This window comes from Bos indicus x Bos taurus, chromosome 23 (assembly GCF_003369695.1).
Source record: "Bos indicus x Bos taurus breed Angus x Brahman F1 hybrid chromosome 23, Bos_hybrid_MaternalHap_v2.0, whole genome shotgun sequence".
Classification (NCBI taxonomy): Eukaryota; Metazoa; Chordata; class Mammalia; order Artiodactyla; family Bovidae; genus Bos; species Bos indicus x Bos taurus.
Window position 1 is genome coordinate 28,743,885 of NC_040098.1, and position 18,007 is coordinate 28,761,891.

Here is an 18,007-nt window from a genome sequence, read left to right on the forward strand (position 1 = left end):
TTGCAGGAGGGACAGGAGGAGACTCTGAGGAGCTGGGCAGGTCGGAGCCTGTGTCCAGTCAGTGCTCAGTGCATCGTGGGCTTTGGTGTGGTCACTCCTGGGCTGGGTCGTATTCTCAGCCCCTTTGTCCTTATCCCTTCAGTCAATCCTTGTCCCACCAAGACCTGTGTTCACAGGGACTCAGAAGTCACCTGGGCCTTGTCCTGTCTCTAGGATGGTGGGCAGCGAGGACTTCCTGTCACCATATAGCCTAGACTCAGCCAAGGTCCTGCCCGCAGGGCTTTTTTGTGTATATGGGTTTATATTTTGCTTATTTAGGGTTTTTCTAAATAATGGTTGTTTTTTCCTCATGTCTAGAGTTCTGTTATTCTGCTCTGTGTGTCCCCCAGCTCTGACAGAGACAGGAGTCATTGTCACCAAAGTCCTGCATAGAGGATTCTCAGTGCTACCAAGAGAGAAACTCTCGTCTTACTCAGCTCTTGCCAGCCTTCTCAGGCTGTTTCCTGGATTCTTCTTTGCATCCTTTCTGCATCTTTGTTTAAGGTACCAGATTCTGGGGTTATCATAGAGGAGGGACCCAATAGTTTCCAGTCTTAATTCTTGCTGGACTTCTATCATCTCTGCAGCCTGTCACCTCTTCCAATCCAAATTTCTGGATTTAAAAACTGCTGCCTAATAGTCACAGCAGGAGGAATATGCGACCTGTCAGCCTGGGATCTTTTCTGAAGAGAAAATATCATTATGTATAGAGTGCAGACCAGTCGGTGTGGGAGGGAGGGCTGATCAGCTCTTGTGGGGAAAGCACAGGCAGCACTGATGTCAGTGTGAGTGGATGAGGTGCTGTAGCTGCCACGAGAGAGCAAGTGGCCTGAGTCCACATTAATGAAGATGGAATACAGAGGCGTCTACATTGATCGTTCCTTCATCTGGTATTTAGATGTGTGCTTGATAGAGGATGCTCTATTTTTGCATCTGTGAAACCTCAGTGAACTAACAGCAGACACCCTTTGTTGGCCTCGGGCAGTGTGTTCTGGTGAGGGGGGCAGAGTGAGCCTAATAAGTGAGGGAAGTGTCTGCCTAGAGATTGGCAAGTGCTCTGAGGAAGGTGACCCAGAGTACAAGTGTGTGGGTACAGGGAATGTGGCTGTTTTACTAGGGTGGTCAGTGTAGGCCTCGTTGAGGAGATGATCTTTGAGTAAAGATGTGAAGGACATGAATGTCCACAAGCATGTCTGGGGGGAGTTCTCTCCAGGCAGAGGAGCCTCCAGTGCAAATACAGGAGGGCAGGAGAGTGTGTGTGTTCAAGGAAGAGCCAGAGGCAGGTGTGGCTGGAAGAGCAAGGAATTTCGATGAGATCCAGTGTCTGGCCAGATCATGTGTGCCTCCAGGATATTAGAAGGTGTCTTATGTCTGTGAAATATGTGGACTCACAAGACAGTTTGAGTTGAAGATGAGCTGGTGTGACTGCTCGTTAGAAGCATCAGTCTAACTGCTGAGCAGAAATCAGGAGGTGAAGGGTGAGCGAGGCAGTGGAGGAGCCTGAAGGATTAGTGCAGTGTCCAGGGTGGGGATGCTGGTGCTCCCCTGGACCCGCATTAGATCTAGACAGTCGGGAGTGGAGCCTGAGAATCTGCATTTGTAATAAGGTTGGTGCTGATGCTGCTGGTCTTCAGATCACACTTTTAGTAGCAGGAATGTACATAGACCGGGATTCCCACATGCTGTGTATCAGCCTCACACAAGGAGGTTGTTAAAGAAGCAATCCTTGGTCTTGTCCTAATACTCTGAGAAGGTGGTTCTGGGGAGAGGCTGAGCATTTCGTAAGAAGCCCCACAAGCAATTCTGGTGATCAGCCAATTTGTGACTCCCTGAGGCATATGAAAGCGAGTGGCCAGACAGCGGTCTTAAATCCACATTTAAAAGCATTTTTTTTCTTCAGAAAGAAAAGGGAATTTATATTGACAATTCATATTGTCAATTATGAGGTGTGATGTTGAGAAATAATGTAGTTCTTATTCCACCTGAAGACTTAGGCAGTGGTTCACAGTTCAGCGTAATGAAATCCTTGCTCTCTGAAACTATTCTCCAGGTTGAGTTCTCCTCACTTATTCTTGGAGCTAACAATGGGATCCAAATAAAGTTAGACATACAGTACTATATATAAATGGCTCCACAGGAACAGGATCCAGTGTCCACTCCAGGCCAGGTCCCACAAAGGAAGTTTCGGCCCTGCTGGGGCACAGTGTCACTGCTCACACAGTGAGCCCCGACTCCCACTCTCAACATCCTTGTCAGATGCATCCTGCATAGTTCCAGCTTCTCTGTGTCACAGCGTCCTGAGTAGAGTCTGACATGTGGTCACCTGAGTGGTGGGACCTCAGCCTCATGCTGTGTGCTCTGGCAAGAATATGTGGGAAAGTGGGTTTTCTTCTTTAATGGAGGAAGGTGGTCTCTGCCTCCTACCAAGACTCTTTCAGTGTGGAAGTCTCCTAATGTGGAAATGCTCCTAATCAGGTGAGGGGGAGAGAGGGATGGACAAGAATGTCAAATTTCAATTGTTAGAGCAAAGATCTGGAACTGGAACTTGACCTGGTACAATGCAGGCACTTGGGTTTGGCTGAAAGAACAAGCGACTGATAAATGCCATCCGGGGTAGACATCTGCTTGCTTGTTTGTTTTCTTTTGTTTTCACTGGAGTGTAATTGATTTACAATGCTGTGTCACTTTCTGCTGTAGAATACAGTGAATCACCTATAAATATATTCAGTCTTTTCTAGATTCTTTCCGCATATAGGCCATTTGAGAGTGCTGGGTAGAGTTCCCTGTGCTATGCAGTATCCACAGCACTTTAAAGTGCTGCCCAGATGGTGGTGGAGGGAGATCCTAGGAGGATGGCTCTGCTCCAGATGCAGAAGAATCCAGACCAGGTGGGAGCACATCAGCAGGGTCCAGGATGACATTTCCAAAAAAGGAAAAACTGATGGAATATCCAAAGTATCCACACTTCTTGAGTCAGTCATGCAAACAGGGGAATCATTAGAGCTGAATTCCTGAGAGCTTCATAGAACATAATCAGCAAAAACAAAGCCTCATCAAGAGGCTCTTCAGTTCTTCACTTTCTGCCATTAAAGTGGTATCATCTTCTTATCTGGGGTTCTTGATATTTATTTCTCCTGGCAATCTTGATTCCAACTTGTGATTCATCCAGCCTGGCATCTTGCCAGCATATAAGTTAAATAAGCAGGGTGACAATGTACAGCCTTATTATACTCCTTTGGCAATTTTAAGCCAGTCCGTAATTCTGTGTCTGTTTCTACCTATTGCTTCTTGACCTGCATACAGGTTTTCAGGAGGCAAGTAAGATAGCCTGGTATTCCCAATCTTTAAGACTATTCCACAGTTTGTTGTGATCCACACAGTCAAAGCCTTTAGCATAGTCAATGAAGCAGATGTTTTTTTGGAATTCTGTTGCTTTCTTTGTGATCCAACAAATGCTGGCAATTTGATCTCTGGTTCCTCTGCCTTTTCTAAACCCAGCTTGTACATCTGGAAGTTCTCAGTTCACACACTGCTGACACCTAGCTTGAAGAATTTTGAGCATAATTTTGCTAGCATGTGAAATGAGTACAATTGTACAGTAGTTTAAACATTCTTTGCCATTGCCCTTCTTAGGGATTGGAATGAAAACTGACCTTTTCCAGTCCTTTGGTTCACTTCACTTTCTCATATGTAGAAAAGCATTAAATCCTTTCACAGTGAAATCAGCTCCTTGTGACTAGCAGAAAACCTTTGGAAGACAAGTACTTGATTGCACTGAACTCCCCCCTTCACCAAAATCATATATACTGACCTTCCCTCCGTACCTCTGTGGAGCCGTTTCTCAGAGCTATCTGAGGTGCTGTCTCCCAGGTTGCAGTCCTCATTTTGCCCCAAATAAAACTTAACTCACATCTTAAGTTGAGTATCTTTTTTCTTGACAAGTGTAGTAGGGAAAATAAAAAGCTGAATGAACTAAGTATGATCAATATATAAATAAAATGGGAACTGAAGGAATGGGAAGAGTGAAAGCAATGACTATCAACTATTGCATCAGCCACTGTGTGATGCAGCAGACAGTGGCTGTGACAGAAAAATCAAGCAGCAGTTCTAACAAGGGATCATGTTAGAGATTTGGAAATAAAAGCCGAAAGAATCAGCTAAAAAGTATTCAAAGTGGTCACCAATGGGAAAGCAGAAATTGAGAAGAATCAGGATTATAATAAGAGTCTGTATCATGAGAAATCATGCACAGATATTTGACTTCTTAATTTACAGACAAGTGTGCCTTTGATTAAATAATCACACAAGAAAATGAATGAGGATGAAAGTTTATGCTTAATGAGAGCTGAGTGCAATAAATGACACCTGAGAGTTTACTAAAATGCAAGAACACTTGAAACATGCATGCAAACTGCGTGAATGATGTTAACCTTGAGTAAAACCATGAAAGAATATATCATCCCATTCAGATAAACAGATATGGAATGAGTTCTCTATTCCCGTTACCTTACTGTGTGCATCGTGTGCACCAGGCAGGGAGGGAACAGGCCCTGCCTAGGGAGAACCCTTGGCCACCCTCTTGCTTCCAGTCAGGTCCTCCTGCAGAAAGTGCTCCTGTCATCTGTCTCGGGTCTGTGGGAGGTGCCCCTTAGAACACGCGTGCCACAGATGCTTTACCTGGGTGGGGCTAAGGTTGTCCTGACCAAGGAGAGCACCGCTCACCTGTGTGCCCCCAGACCACAAGTCAGGAACAACTGAGGGTCCGATGGAGAAGTCTCACCTCCCATCTGCCCTGTGCAAATCAGCCTGAGCTGATGGAGATGCTGCTGCTTGGTTGATGCCTCCCGGTTCTGGGCTCCTTTATCGTCTCAGTTCAGGACACTCATCCCCAACAGTCACTGCTCCCTAGAAGCAGACGGTCCCATATTCCTCCTGATCAGAAGCCCCCAAGCCCTGTCTTGTCCCTTCCCCCAACATCGCCCTTCAGCTCTGCTTCATCACATGAGGGTGACAACTGCTCAGGGGAGATTCCCCCCCAGGCTCAGCCACTGAACTCTGGCCCCAGGTGTCCTACTGCATTATCCCCCAGCCCTTTATGCTGAAGCTGCCAGAATGGGATCTGGAGGGAGAGAGAGATGGGGGATTATTAGAGTCTCCTCAAGGCTGAGAGAAAACGCTCCTTTTCCCCAGAATCTTACACACTGTCCCTTCCCAGCATGCGAAACAAAATGAAATCCAGATGTGTATATTTAAAGAGCAGTTTTAATATGAAATTATACAGATGTTGCAGGCATGAAGTAATGCATATATTACTGTGACAAGGGTGAAGGGAACCTTAGATTTGCAGAAATCTGCTAGTAGTCATCTCAAGAGAAGCCACAATAAGGCAACTGGCAGAAAAAGCTTATTGGTAATAATTTATTGTCCATGTGCTCTATTATAATTAAAAAGCAAAAGTAATATTAGTACTAGTGTGGTACAGCTGCAACCACCTCAAATATATTAATGCTTTTAATTATCCCAATCACGACTGGAAAGAAACAATAGTTTTCTCATTTCATAGATGAAGAGATGGAGACCTCAAGAAGGATGTGTTATACTGTAAATCAACTACCTTCAAAAAAATAATCTATATGTATAATCTATATATATATCTATATGTAAAAATACATCTATGTGGAACCTAGTAAAATGGTACTGATGAACTATTTACAGAACAGGAATAGAGACACAGACATGGGTAATGGACTTGTGAGGGAAGGAGAAGGTGGGATGAATTGAGAGTAGCACTGAAATATACACATTACCATGTGTAAAAAGCTACTGGGATAAACAGATATGGAATGAGTTCTCTATTCCCATTACCTTACTGTGCACCAGGCAGGGAGGGAACAGGACCTGACTACGTGCTCAACCTGCTGCTCAGCGACCTAGAGGGGTGGGATGGGGAAGGTGGGAGGGAAGTTCCAGAGGGAGGAGATACGTATATACTTTGAGAAGGCAATGGCACCCCATTCCAGTACTCTTGCCTGGAAAATCCTGTGGACGGAGGAGCCTGGTGGGCTGCAGTCCATGAGGTCGCTAAGAGTCAGAAACGACTGAGTGACTTCACTTTCACTTTTCCCTTTCATGCATTGGAGAAGGAAATGGCAACCCACTCCAGTGTTCTTGCCTGAAGAATCCCAGGGACAGAGGAGCCTGGTAGGCTGCCGTCTATGGGGTCGCACAGAGTCGGACACGACTGAAGTGACTTAGCAGCAGCAGCAGCAGCAGCATGGCAGAAACCAATACCTTATAATGCAAGTATTCTCCAATTAAAAATAAAATATAAAATAAAAATAATAAGATAAATAATAGAACACACAAAAAAGAAAAAGTGCTCTTAAGACCAGAACTAGGAACTGAATTCAGGCTTCCTGGCAGCAGATTCTAAGCTTCCCCTGTTAAACTGATGGAGCCGGAGTGTGACACAAGGACTGAAATTCTGGGTGTGTGAGGCCATTATGATCAGTTGGTTCCGTCTGGAATTGATCCAGGTCTTGTAGTCTAATAGGCTCTGGGGAAAAAGAAAAACCAATAAATCACTGACCAACTGGGTGCAGAAGAATGCTTTTCATTTCCTCAGAGATTCTCCTTCAGTTGCTTCAAAGTCAGATTCTGCCTTCCTCTGAGGGAAGACACACCTGTTCTTTTTTGCCTCCTTTTTCCCAGCTCTTGCTGGACTCCTCCCCTGACTCCATCCACATCATCATCTGTCCCTGCTGCCACCACCCTCCACGACAGGGACAGAAGTGGCAGGACACAAGGACAAGATCCAGAGTGAAAACCCAAGGCCTTTCCGCCTTGAACCCAGATCCACTCTCTAATGCAACGCGAGGCTCCCTCACAGACAGGACCCAGCTCCATGTTCCTCTGGCCCGGGAGTGGACACACACACAGTTCCTTTCTCTCCTCAGCTCTCGGCCTCCTCGCCCGCACAAGCACCTGCTCCACCGCTTGGCTCCACCTCAACTCCTGCAGCCCCCCTCCCTCTTCCCCCCTCCCCTGAGCCAGCAGCTCTGGACTGGAAAGCCCATCCAGAGCCCCAGGGGACAGCAGCCCCATCTAGAAACACTGGACTGCCACGGACTCTCCCCCTGACCGGATCCTGGAGCACCCCTGGCCTCGCCCAAACCCTCATTCTCGGCCCAGGCCCTTAGGCTGCACTTGGCCTTTCCTGCTCCTTCCGGGGAATCCCAGCTCCACTCCAGTGCTGGGCTGGGCTGAGGCAGAGCGGGCCCTCCTGCATTGCTCAGCCAGGGAGTCAACCAGGACTCACCCTCACTACCTGCAGGGGATCTGCTTTTCAATGTGGATTGGGGTTCTTGAGAATTTCCCCAGAATGAGGCTGTACCTGCCCCCCTCTGCATCCTGGGACTACCATCCCATCCTCCACCTCCCAGCGGGAGCGCCCCATTTGAATTCCTGTTTCATTCAATATGCATGGAAATCCTATTAAGATTTGCCACCTGGAATCATAAACAATTTTATTGAACACTAAAAACTTCAAAAGTGATTTTGAGAAATTAGCACATGATTTTCACAGTTTTCCCAGCAAATGCCCCAATACATACAAGACAACCATTTCTGCCCCAGAGGAACCAGAACTGATGTTCCCCAGATAAGAACAGGAGAAACTACAGATCTGCTGGGTCCCTGCTCTGGGTACTACACGGACAGAGTCTGCTGCTGTGAAAAATAACCACGCCTGTATGCCCAGGCCGAAGGCCAACTGATAAGGGAATTAGGTTTGGGGATAAGAAACCATGCCCCCAACAAGGCAGCTGACACAGAAGAGGCGGCCTCGACAGAAGGAGCCGAGTCTCTGCCACCTTTTTACTGCTCCACGTTCTGCCTTTGCTCTTTGCCACACACAAAGCTCTGCTTCTCTTTTCCTCTCCCCTCAACCCACTTGATTATGGGGAAGTAGTCAAAGAGCCCATCCCTTCCTCCACATCTACAAGGCAGTGACCACCATGAGCAAGGGAACTGACTCAGGGGGGCAGGGTGAGGCCACAGAGCAAAGACCCAGTGCCCTGCCCTAAAGAGTATCTCAAGGGGCTAGATAGGAAAAACCTGGAGACAGGATAAAATCAGTGACCCCAGTTGCCTGAGGATTGACTGGTCTCCTCTCTTCAAATGGTCAAGGGATGTCTATTAGTCCTCCATATTATGGGGAAGGAGAGCCCAGCTAGCATGGGGGCACTTGATGGGAACTAGAGAAAGGTGCAGGCTGGGGGTGACCCAGCAGAAACTGAACTCAGAAGCTAGTTCATGGCGGAGGAATTTGAGAGGTTGCAGGACATCTCCAAGTGGGGCCTGGCAAGGCGACATCACAGGCAGGGCTCTGACCATCCACTGACCTCTAGTTTGAGCCTTATGATGCTTTCACTTGGATTCTTAATAATGACTGAAAACCCAGTGGGGAGAAATGCAGACAGGCACTTAGATCATCACCTTTCCTCTGAATTCCTCTTCAGTTTTTATCCCCTCCTCACCAGGTACAGACACTTTACTAAAGGTTCTCTCTGACTCCTGGATCACCTAGACCCTCCCAACCAGCACATAATCCAACACATGCTCCCCAGACAAGCCCCGGTGAGCCTGACAGAAAACAAAGAGAGCTGAGAACAGAGCAGGGAGCTGAAATCCTCATCGCTGCCGAATCTCACGCAGAGCACCCCCTGCCCAGATTTCTCACCTGGCCTCCCTGTAGCTGATGCTGTCTTCCTCTTCTTAATACAACAACAGACACAAAATCCGATGATAAAAACAACAGAAACGCTCACGATCCACCATGAGCTCTGGTGCGCCAGGGTCTTTCTTGAAAAAGGACCTTATTATATTCAACCCGGGCACCCCAGAGCCACAGCCTGCTCTCCTCTCCCTGACCCTGGCCTCTGACCCTCCCAGGGTCACAACTCCTCCAGGCTCACCCCAGTCTCACCCAAGGGTATGAGGTGTGCACTGTGATTCCCGCTGTGTTCCACAATGCACTTGACCCACTGTTCCTCTCCTTGGGGAATTTTTACAGTTTCCCAGGTGTAGTAGGTCCCATTCCCATCAGACAGGACATCCCCAGACTCCTGGGCGTCCCAGCTCATGGGTTCCTCATCCCGAAACCAGACCACTGAGATATTGCGGGGAAAGAAGCCAAAAGCCTTGCATGTGAGGTGGACCATGCCCTCTGAGTCCTGGCTGTGGGTCACATTCACAGCTGGGGGCACTGTGGGGAGAAAGCACAGAGCCAGTGAGGCCCGCGGCCAAGCCCTGCTCCCTCGAAGGAAGAAGGAGCGCACAGAGCTGCTCCTCCTCACTGTCCACCTCTGGCTGAGCCCTCATCCCCCCAGGCCTGCTCCAAGTTCTGCACCCTGGGGCCCAAGTCCTCTGGCGGGGAAGGGGAGAGAAGGGAATGGGCCTCACTCTCTTGGGACCACTGTTGATGCTGGGGAGGGGGCTGTGAAGGGTGGGCTCCTGGGGATTAGAGGGAATTTTCTGGATCAGGCAGTCTGGGAGCCAGAGGCCCACCCCCATCTAAGGCCCCCTCCTCTGCTGCCTGACACCCACCTCCCCTCATACAGTTTCTGTCAGAGGACCCGCTGCTCCCCTGGACGATTGTCACAGGGGCAGTTCATGCCCCGCCACCCACCCATCTTTCTACAGTAGATTTAACAGAACAGGAAAGAAACCCCAGGACACCGCGCCAACAGAGCACATATGTTCCCAGAGGACAGGGAGGGTCTCCGTGGGCAAGACGGGATGGGAGGCTTTAAGAACAGGGGTAGAGGAAGGGCCTGGCCCAGCGTCAGTACCTGTCCTCTCCGTGAAGCCCGTCCAGGATTCCAGGTAGCTCTGCAGTCTCCAACAAAGTTCTCCCTGCACGTAGGCCTGGTAATGCTTGCTTAACTCCATTTCCATGGCCAAGGTCCGAGCCGAGGACTGGGGCAGGGTACATCCGTGGGGCTCCGGGTAGCAGGAGAGGAGGAGCTCCCCATTGAAGTAGAGAAGCCGGAAACCCCGGGGGTGGCTGTCTTCATCGATATTACAGCCCACGGTCTCCTGGAGGGAATGTAAGCCTGCCCCATCCCCACCCCCCATCAGTGACTCCTCTGGTCACCAGGGCCTCTGTCCTCACACCCAAGTGAGAAAGTGCAGATAGAGGGCTCCCCCCTGCTCCCCTCCATGTCTTCCCTGTGCTGCTGAACTCACAGACCCCACTTCCTCATCTCCACCCCCAAATTCAGAGGAAAGAGGCCCATGCTCTGGGCCACAAACCTTCCGGGAAAATGGCCCACAGCACTCTTGCCCCCACTGCACTCTCACCTCCTTTCTCCTCCTGCAGGGACAGGATTTTTGCTAGAAGTTTTCTTAGCTCCTTCGAGCTCTCATTCAAGTCCGTGGACTCTGTCTCCCACGTCTCTGCTGCCAGTTTTTCAGCCCACCGTCCCCAGGGCTCTGCCCTGCCTTTTTTGTGATCATAGTGCAGGAAGGCCTGATGATCCAAGTATCCTTCAGCAAAAAACCTGGACTGCACAAAGCCATCCCGGGAAAGCACAGTCATGTTGTATAAAAGACTGTGGGATCCTGGGGAAGGAGGAACCACAGATGAAGCTGCTTTCTGGAGACAAGTGCACATCAGATGTTTAACAGACAAGTTCTGTGTCCTGACCTGCTCCAGGTGCTGAGGATGCAGAACATGCATGTGTACAAGGGACCAGAATGAGGATTTCCATATGGGAAAAATGGGAAAGAGAAGGAGGGAGAGGGGAATCAAGGAGTGGAGGGAGAGGGTGGAGATGGACACACATGTAAGACAAGCGCCAGGACAGGGAGGCACTGGCTCCCTAAGGGTCCAGGCAGGAGGGCAAGGGGAGAGGCAGGAAGAGCAGGGTGAGGGGAGGTGGAGTCAGAGGGAGGGAAGGGCAGTGTCAGACCCAGGACCAGAGGGATCCCTGCTCAGAGGAGGGCCAGGTGAGATGGAGAGCGAGGGCTGCTGCCCCTTATGCAGGCTCATCATGGACAAGGCGGGCTCCAGGGAGGGTGAGGCAGGAGGCAGAGGGGCCTGAGGGGCTGGGCTGTGGCCCCAAGAGAGATGAAGGTGGGCCAGTAACCTGGAGGAGGTGAAGGAGTGGGTCTGGGCGCAGAGTGCAAAGAGGCATGGTGAGGCCCCAGGTGGGGAGGTGGCTGCACCTGCCAGTGTCCCCTGGGAGAGGAGTCAGTGCCATGTGCATAAGGGTCATGGAGAATTAAAATATCGGAGTGGCAAGGGAAGATAGAACTGAAAGCCAAGGTGCACACTGGGAAGCACCTACATGGTGGGAGGGGCTGGAGGGAGTGAGGTCACACCTCCACGAGGGTTCGGGTCAGGCAGCCAGCAAGCAGGGGGTGGGGGCCTGGGAGAAGACTCCCTGTAGGAAAAGCCTGCTGACCAAGTGGCACAAACAAGGATTTCGGATACAAGATTGAGATAGTGAGAGTCCACTGGGGTCGTGGAACCAAAGAGAGGGTGATGAAGGCTAAGGAGGTGGGCAGTGGACCACGGGCAGTATTCCTACTGTGGGGGAAGGGAAGAGACTGCAGAGAAGACGTGGTGAGGGCCTGGGATTGAGGGGCAAGGGGGGAGCATGGCTCAGGGGTGACCCCCCGCCTTGGGTTAAGGTAAAGACAGAAGAGGAGGGATGCCCTGGGTGAGGGAGGATGAGAGTGAGGTGGAGATTCTGGGCACCATGGGGCCTGTGATTGATGAGAACTTGGTGAGGGCCCAAGGCAGTCGGACAAGGGTGGGAGCAGGGCAAGGTGCCATGTGGGGAACTGCAGAGGGACCAGGGCAAGTGGAGTCCAGCACCTGTAGCCCAGGGAGTGGAGGAATCCAGAGGGTGAGGTTTAGGATGCAGGAGTGGGGAGGGGCCGTGTTGGGGGAAAGGCTCCCCTTGGTCGAGGGCCAAGAGCAGGTGCCTTCACCGGGTGGAGGTAGGAGGGTGGGTGTCAAGTGGGGGACAGGTCCTCCCCCAGGGGCGGGGCACTGTGCTCAAGGCCCAGGGATCATTGGCAGGAGAGTTCCTCCTGGTGATGAAATAGGGCAGAGGGTGGAGGGGAAAATTCATGGGTAAAAGTCATTCCAAGAAAAGTAAGGTTAGTGAAAGCTGAGGGGAGGTAGGAGCCTTGCAGGTGATCGATCCTAGATCCTCGCAGGAAAAGATCCATGAGTGGAGGGGAGGGACCTGTAGTGGGAAAAGGAATGAGGGTGGGGACGCCCTAGGAAGAGATCAGAGAGCGGTAGAGAGGAGGGGTCAGCACGGAGTGGGGAGGGCAAATCCTGAGCGGGCTCGGGGGCCAGCAAGGAAGGAGGTAAGGAGAGATTCAGTTGTGGGACCACAGGCACAGCGGAAAATTAGAGTTCACATTAGTGGGGGAGGGGGGACCACGGAAATCGCAGGAAGAATCCTTTGGTCCCAAAGCCCTCAGACCTAACTTCCGTCAGTGATTCAGAAGCCGCCACAGTGCCCACAGCAGTAGGAAGAGTGTGGATCGAGCTTGCCCTTTCCCAGAGGCCCTGGTCACTAGAAAAAGAGCCCTAACTCTCGGGGCTGAGGACCCCTGAGCGCTGCCAACCTGGACTCCTTGTTTCCGGCGTCCAGAAATGAGAAGAGACGGCAGAGCTAAGAATAGGAGAGGACAGCTTTCAGGGGCATAAGAGGGCGCCCCACAGACGGCTAAGAAGTGATCGCCTGAGACTGGGACCTGGAAGAATGCCATTCAAGAGAGCAAAAGGGAGGGGGGGGCGGTGGCGGGGCGGGGGGAGCGGCAGGGAGCCGGTGGGGACCAGGCTGCCTTTTCAATCAGGAGAATCTGAGGACTGAGGCATATGATGAGGACACCGGGGAAGGCAGGTGGGGCAGGGAGAGCAGAGGCTAGGAACGGCAAAGAGACTGAAACGCGGGATGCAGTGCTCGCCACACGCCGTGTGAAGTTCCCGGCCGCTCCTAGACCTTACACCTCCCCGCCCCCCACCTTTCTCCCATCCCCACCCCCAACTCCTCTATTCGCTCACCCCCAGCCGCAATTGAGACGATCCCCGCGACGCTCACCGAATCCCACCGAATACTAACCACCCGAACCCCTGAAACCACCCCGGCTCCGTCCGGACTGAGACCTCAATGAACCCCACTCACCGGCGGCGTTACCCAGGAGCACAAAAAAGGCAGCGTGGGCTAGAAACAGGCATACACGAGAGAGCCCCATGGCCCAGATCTTGTCTCCCCGCCAGGGGCTCCGGGACCGAAGGAAAGCTGGCGGACCCGAGGAACCGCGGCGGAGAACTGAGCTGTGTGAAGTCCGGCAGGCAAATCCATTCACCGCGCTGGTGCCCTAACCCTTGCCTGCCCGGCCCCGCCTCTCACCCGCCGGGCCCGGCCCCGGCCCCGCCGCGCCCCCTTTAGCCGATCTGTTTCCGCCCCTCAGTTCAGTTCTGTTCAGGTCAGTCACTCAGTCGTGTCTGACTCTTTGCGACCCCATGAACCGCAGCACGCCTGTCTTCCCTGTCCATCACCAACTCCCAGAGTTTATCCAAACTCATGTCCATTGAGTCGGTGATGCCACCCAACCCTCTCATCCCGTCGTCCCCTTCTCCTCCTGTCCTCAATCTTTGCCAGCATCCGGGTCTTTCCCAATGAGTCAGCACTTCACATCAGGTAGCCAAAGTATTGGCGTTTCAGCTTCAGCATCAGTCCTTCCAATGAACACCCAGGACTGATCTCCTTTAGGATGGACTGGTTGGATCTCCTTGCAGTCCAAGGGACTCTCAAGAGTCTTCTCCAACACCACAGTTCAAAAGCATCAAGTCTTCTTCGGCGTTCAGCTTTCCTTATAGTCCAACTTTCACATCCATTCATGACTACTGGAAAAATCATAGTCTTGACTAGACAGACCTTTGTTGGCAAAGTAATGTCTCTGCTTTTTAATATGCTGTCTAGGTTGGTCATAACTTTCCTTCCAAGGAGTAAGCGTCTTTTAATTTCATGGCTGCAGTCACCATCTGCAGTGATTTTTCAAAGCCTGAAGGCTAGAAAAGCCAGGGAGGTGAGACGGAGGGTGAGCTTTAGAGACATCTCAACGTTTCCGGCCTTTTGGGGCTCTTCCTTTAGACACAACTTCTCTTCCAACCCAACCCACCTCCACCTCGCACAGCAGAGTCACTAGCGAAACTCTACTGAGACCAGCCAGGGTCTTCCAGGGTGGTCCAGTGGTTAAGAATCCGCCTGCCAGAACAGGGGACACGGGTTCCATACCTGGTCTGGGAAGATCCCACATGCCTCGGGGCAACTAAACTCAACCCTTGAGCTGCAACCACTGAAGCCAGAATGCCCTAGAGCTCCTGCTCCACAAAGGAAAGTCACCTTAAATGAGAAGCCCGTTCACCCCAACTAGAGAGTAGTCCTCAGCCTCTGCAAGGAAAGAAAGCCCAGCCAAGCAAGGAACAGACTAAGTGCCACAAGGAAGAATCACTGCAGCTGAGAAAACAAACAAAAAGTCTACTGAGACCAGATTTGTAGATTTCAGCAACTCTGCCTCTCAGAAGTCACTACCCCAGATGAATGACCAAACCCTTCTCTCTCCTTTCATTTTTTAAAAAATTTATTTTTAATCGGAGGACACCTGCTTTACAATGGTTGGTTTCTGCTGTACAACAGCATGAATCAGCCATAAATATACATACATCCCCTCCCTCTAATCTCCTTCTCCTCCTCTGACTGACTGCTATGTGTCTTCTGGTGGCCTCATCCTATAAGTATCTGCATTCTCCCAAGCAGACTCTTGGTTCAGCCCCTGGGAAATCACAGGTTCAATGAGATGACTCCCCATGATCCACTCCAATACCAGCCTCTCCGGATTCCCTTTTCAAGCTGCCTCACTATGTCTGCACCTCTGGGCCCATCCTCCCCTCAAACCCAACAGGTCTATAAGCAAACTCCGCACACCAGCCTCTCCTAGTTCTCTTTAAGCATCACCAGCTTGCTCCCTTCTGATCCCCCTTCCCCTCCCTCTCATGGACTCACAGTCAGCTCCTCCAACCCCTTTTCAATCCCACAGCACCTACCTTAGTCCAAGCTTTCATCTACCTCAGCCTAGAGAACTGCAAAGGCTTCCTAAACACAGGTCTGTCCCCAGTTTTAACCATAACGCCCCAAGCCATCCACAGCTGCCCCACCTGCAGAATTAACACACAATGTCTCTACTCCATCTTAAGTGGAAGCTGCCGCAACCAGCTAGGTGGCATCATTTTCCATTTCTCTGGTTACATATCACTCTCCTATGGGTTACTCTCCTCTGCCTTCCAGCCCATCAGAACAACAGATCCTAAAAGAGCATCCCAATTAGATGGTGGTAATGGTGGCACAACCTTGGGATCATACTAAAAACTACCTGTTTGCCTTTTTTTTTTTTTTGCTTTTATGTTTTTTTTCTTTCTTTAACTATTTGCTTTAAAAGGGTGAATTTAGTGATATATGAACTATATTTCAAAAATAACAATAATGCCATCCTGAAAGTCTTCTTCTACTGAAACCTGTGCTTTATCCCCAAAGCACATCTTTTGGTCTTTGGAATATGTACACCATGGTCCTCAAACTTGACTGCTTTTAGAACCACCTGGAGAGTTTTTACTGTCCATATCTCTAGGCCATGGCCAAAACCCTTGGTATCCCTTGGGTTGGGCCTAGGCTTCCTATCCTTTAAAGCCCCCTCAGTGATTCCAGTTTTAGAATAATTGGTCTAACCCTTGTTGAAACCTCCCTGATGGAACAAAGTGTGCCCTGCCTTGAACCCCATCTGACCATTTTATACATCCCCCCCATTAGACAATGAGTCACTCTGGGATCAGGACCTGTGTTCATTTCATGTTTGTGTCCCTGCAAATGCTTTTAAAAAGTTTTACTCTGCCTCTCATTACTAAGCATTCCACTAAGATCCTTATGCAATACTTTTGCTGTGGACCCAAATGTCATGCCTCAGAAAGTTTTAACATTTCTTAGATTTCACATCATTTTTGTTAATTACTTTGACCATCATAATTTATTTAGCAGGTCAGAGATTGGGTCCTGTCCCAACCCAGAGAGATTCTTTTTCACTGCTAAAGCTCACAAGTGAAAGTGGACCTCCCCCAGAGTAGTAGAGTGGATGAAGTCTGCCTCCCAATGCAGGGAACATGGGTTCCATCCTTGGTCTGGGAAGATTCCACATGCCCGGGAGCAACTGAGCCCGTGTACCGCAACTGGGCTTCCCTGGTGGCTCAGACAGTAAAGCATCTTTTGTAACGCAGGAGACCTGGGTTCGATTCCTGGGTCGGGAAGATCCCCTGAAGAAGGAAATGGCAACCCACTCCAGTACTCTTGCCTGGAAAATTCTATGGATGGAGAAGCCTGGTAGGCTACAGTCCACGGGGTCCCAAAGAGTCGGACGGGACTGAGCAACTTCACTGGTTCACCACAAATACTGAACCCCGCCTCCCAGCTCTAGACAGGCTCCAGGCAACTAGAGAAGCCCCCTGTGCAGCAACAAAGACTCAGAGCAACCAAAAAGAAAGAAAGAAATGAGTAGTGAAGGTATAGACAAGCAGATGGAAGCCAGCTCTCCTGACAGCTAGACAAGCCCTTTCCTCCAAGTCAGTCTTCTTTCCAAGACTTGCTGAGTGTGGCTGCTCCAGCAAACTGGTTCACTTAGGTGAACCCTCTCCCTCTCCCCCCAAGACTTTTCATACTAATGTTAACATGCTACATTGTTTCCCAGCATTTCCAGATGATTGCAATGAAAGATAAAGCCAACTACTCTCCGTGGGAAGTAAGACTCCAGATTTGGGGGGCTCGCCTGGATTTAGCCGCGGCCGCCTCTTCCCCCATCACACATAGCAGCTAGGCCTGTGTACCAAGTGCTTTTCCTCCGCCCACCCGGCCTCCAGACTCCCCTGCTTTGTTCTATAAACTACTTTTTCTCCATTCTTCCTTTGCACCCCTGGACTCACCGGCACACGGGCCTCTTTCTCTCCGCTGACCTCTGGTACCACTCCAGGGTCGGGAAAGGAAATAGAAAATGATCTGAGTGTTGGGAGTTTACATAATCCAGGGCGGAGCTCGGCGAACCCTCAGAAGGTCACCCCTCCCCTCAACTCCGGTTTAAAGGGAAGAAACGCTTTCGTGGATTAAAAAAAAAAAAAAAAAGGCAGAATGAAGGAATTTATGGGTAGGTTGGGAGAGGAGTGAGCTGCATTTAGGTTTCTGGTTCTCAAACTGCTCAACATCTGCAGGCTGCAGGCTGTGAAAACGCAGATCTCCACGGATCCGCGGAAATTCCCAGTCGTAGGTCCGAAGGGAGATCCCGGAACCCGACTGATTTCAAGCACCCTCTGGGTCTTGAATAGGGAGATACTTTTCCGAGCCCCCGAGCCCACGGGGCCGCTCTTGAATTCTAGGATCCAAGTACATTCCCTAGCGCCTCGTGTGGCCTCTGGAAGGAAAGCGCCGGCCGCGGAGCTGGCCTTCGAATCCCGTCCGCCCACCCCAGAGGAAAGCAAAAACTGAGGATCTAGGAAAACATACACACTAGACCCAGTGTGACTTTCTTCAAAGACCAGGGTGAAAAAAAAAAAAGAAAAAAAAAATTACCAAAAAAAAAAAAAAAAAAAGACCAGGGTGCCTTCCTGAAATGATACAATAGCTGCAGAGCCGTGCAGATGCTGGTAAAATGCCAGAATGAGCTCTGACTTGGGCCTTGGGTCTTGACCAGTCCCAGATGAGTGACGTGTGCTTGAAAATGGGGGAATAAACTGTAAAGGTGAGAGTGGAAAAGGAAGGAGGGAAGGGGGAAAAGGTTGAAAAAGAAAAAGATAAGAGAAAGGGAGAAAAAAGCTACAGGGGAGATGAATTTTTAACAGTGT

General features: G+C 50.4%; 2 protein-coding genes across 4 annotated transcripts in view; one reads left to right on the plus strand and one right to left on the minus strand.

The window, feature by feature from the left end:
* The window catches only part of LOC113881177 (BOLA class I histocompatibility antigen, alpha chain BL3-7-like), a 47,299-nt gene that overhangs the window by 5,445 nt on the left and 23,847 nt on the right, over positions 1-18,007 (plus strand). The window lies entirely within an intron of this gene.
* Positions 6,388-17,191, minus strand: LOC113881179 (MHC class I polypeptide-related sequence B-like). 3 transcript variants are annotated; one of them, XM_027524002.1, is made up of 5 exons: positions 17,096-17,191; positions 10,402-10,662; positions 9,891-10,154; positions 9,026-9,304; positions 6,388-6,595 (listed from the first exon to the last, which is right to left on the minus strand). In XM_027524002.1, exons 2-5 carry the CDS (start codon positions 10,637-10,639, stop codon positions 6,483-6,485), a joined length of 894 nt encoding a protein of 297 aa, XP_027379803.1. In that variant the 5' UTR covers positions 10,640-10,662; positions 17,096-17,191; the 3' UTR covers positions 6,388-6,482. The 3 variants fall into 3 exon arrangements, with proteins under 3 accessions (XP_027379803.1, XP_027379802.1, XP_027379801.1); XM_027524001.1 differs by lacking the exon at positions 17,096-17,191 and adding an exon at positions 13,251-13,480; XM_027524000.1 differs by lacking the exon at positions 17,096-17,191 and having other exon boundaries at positions 10,402-13,482.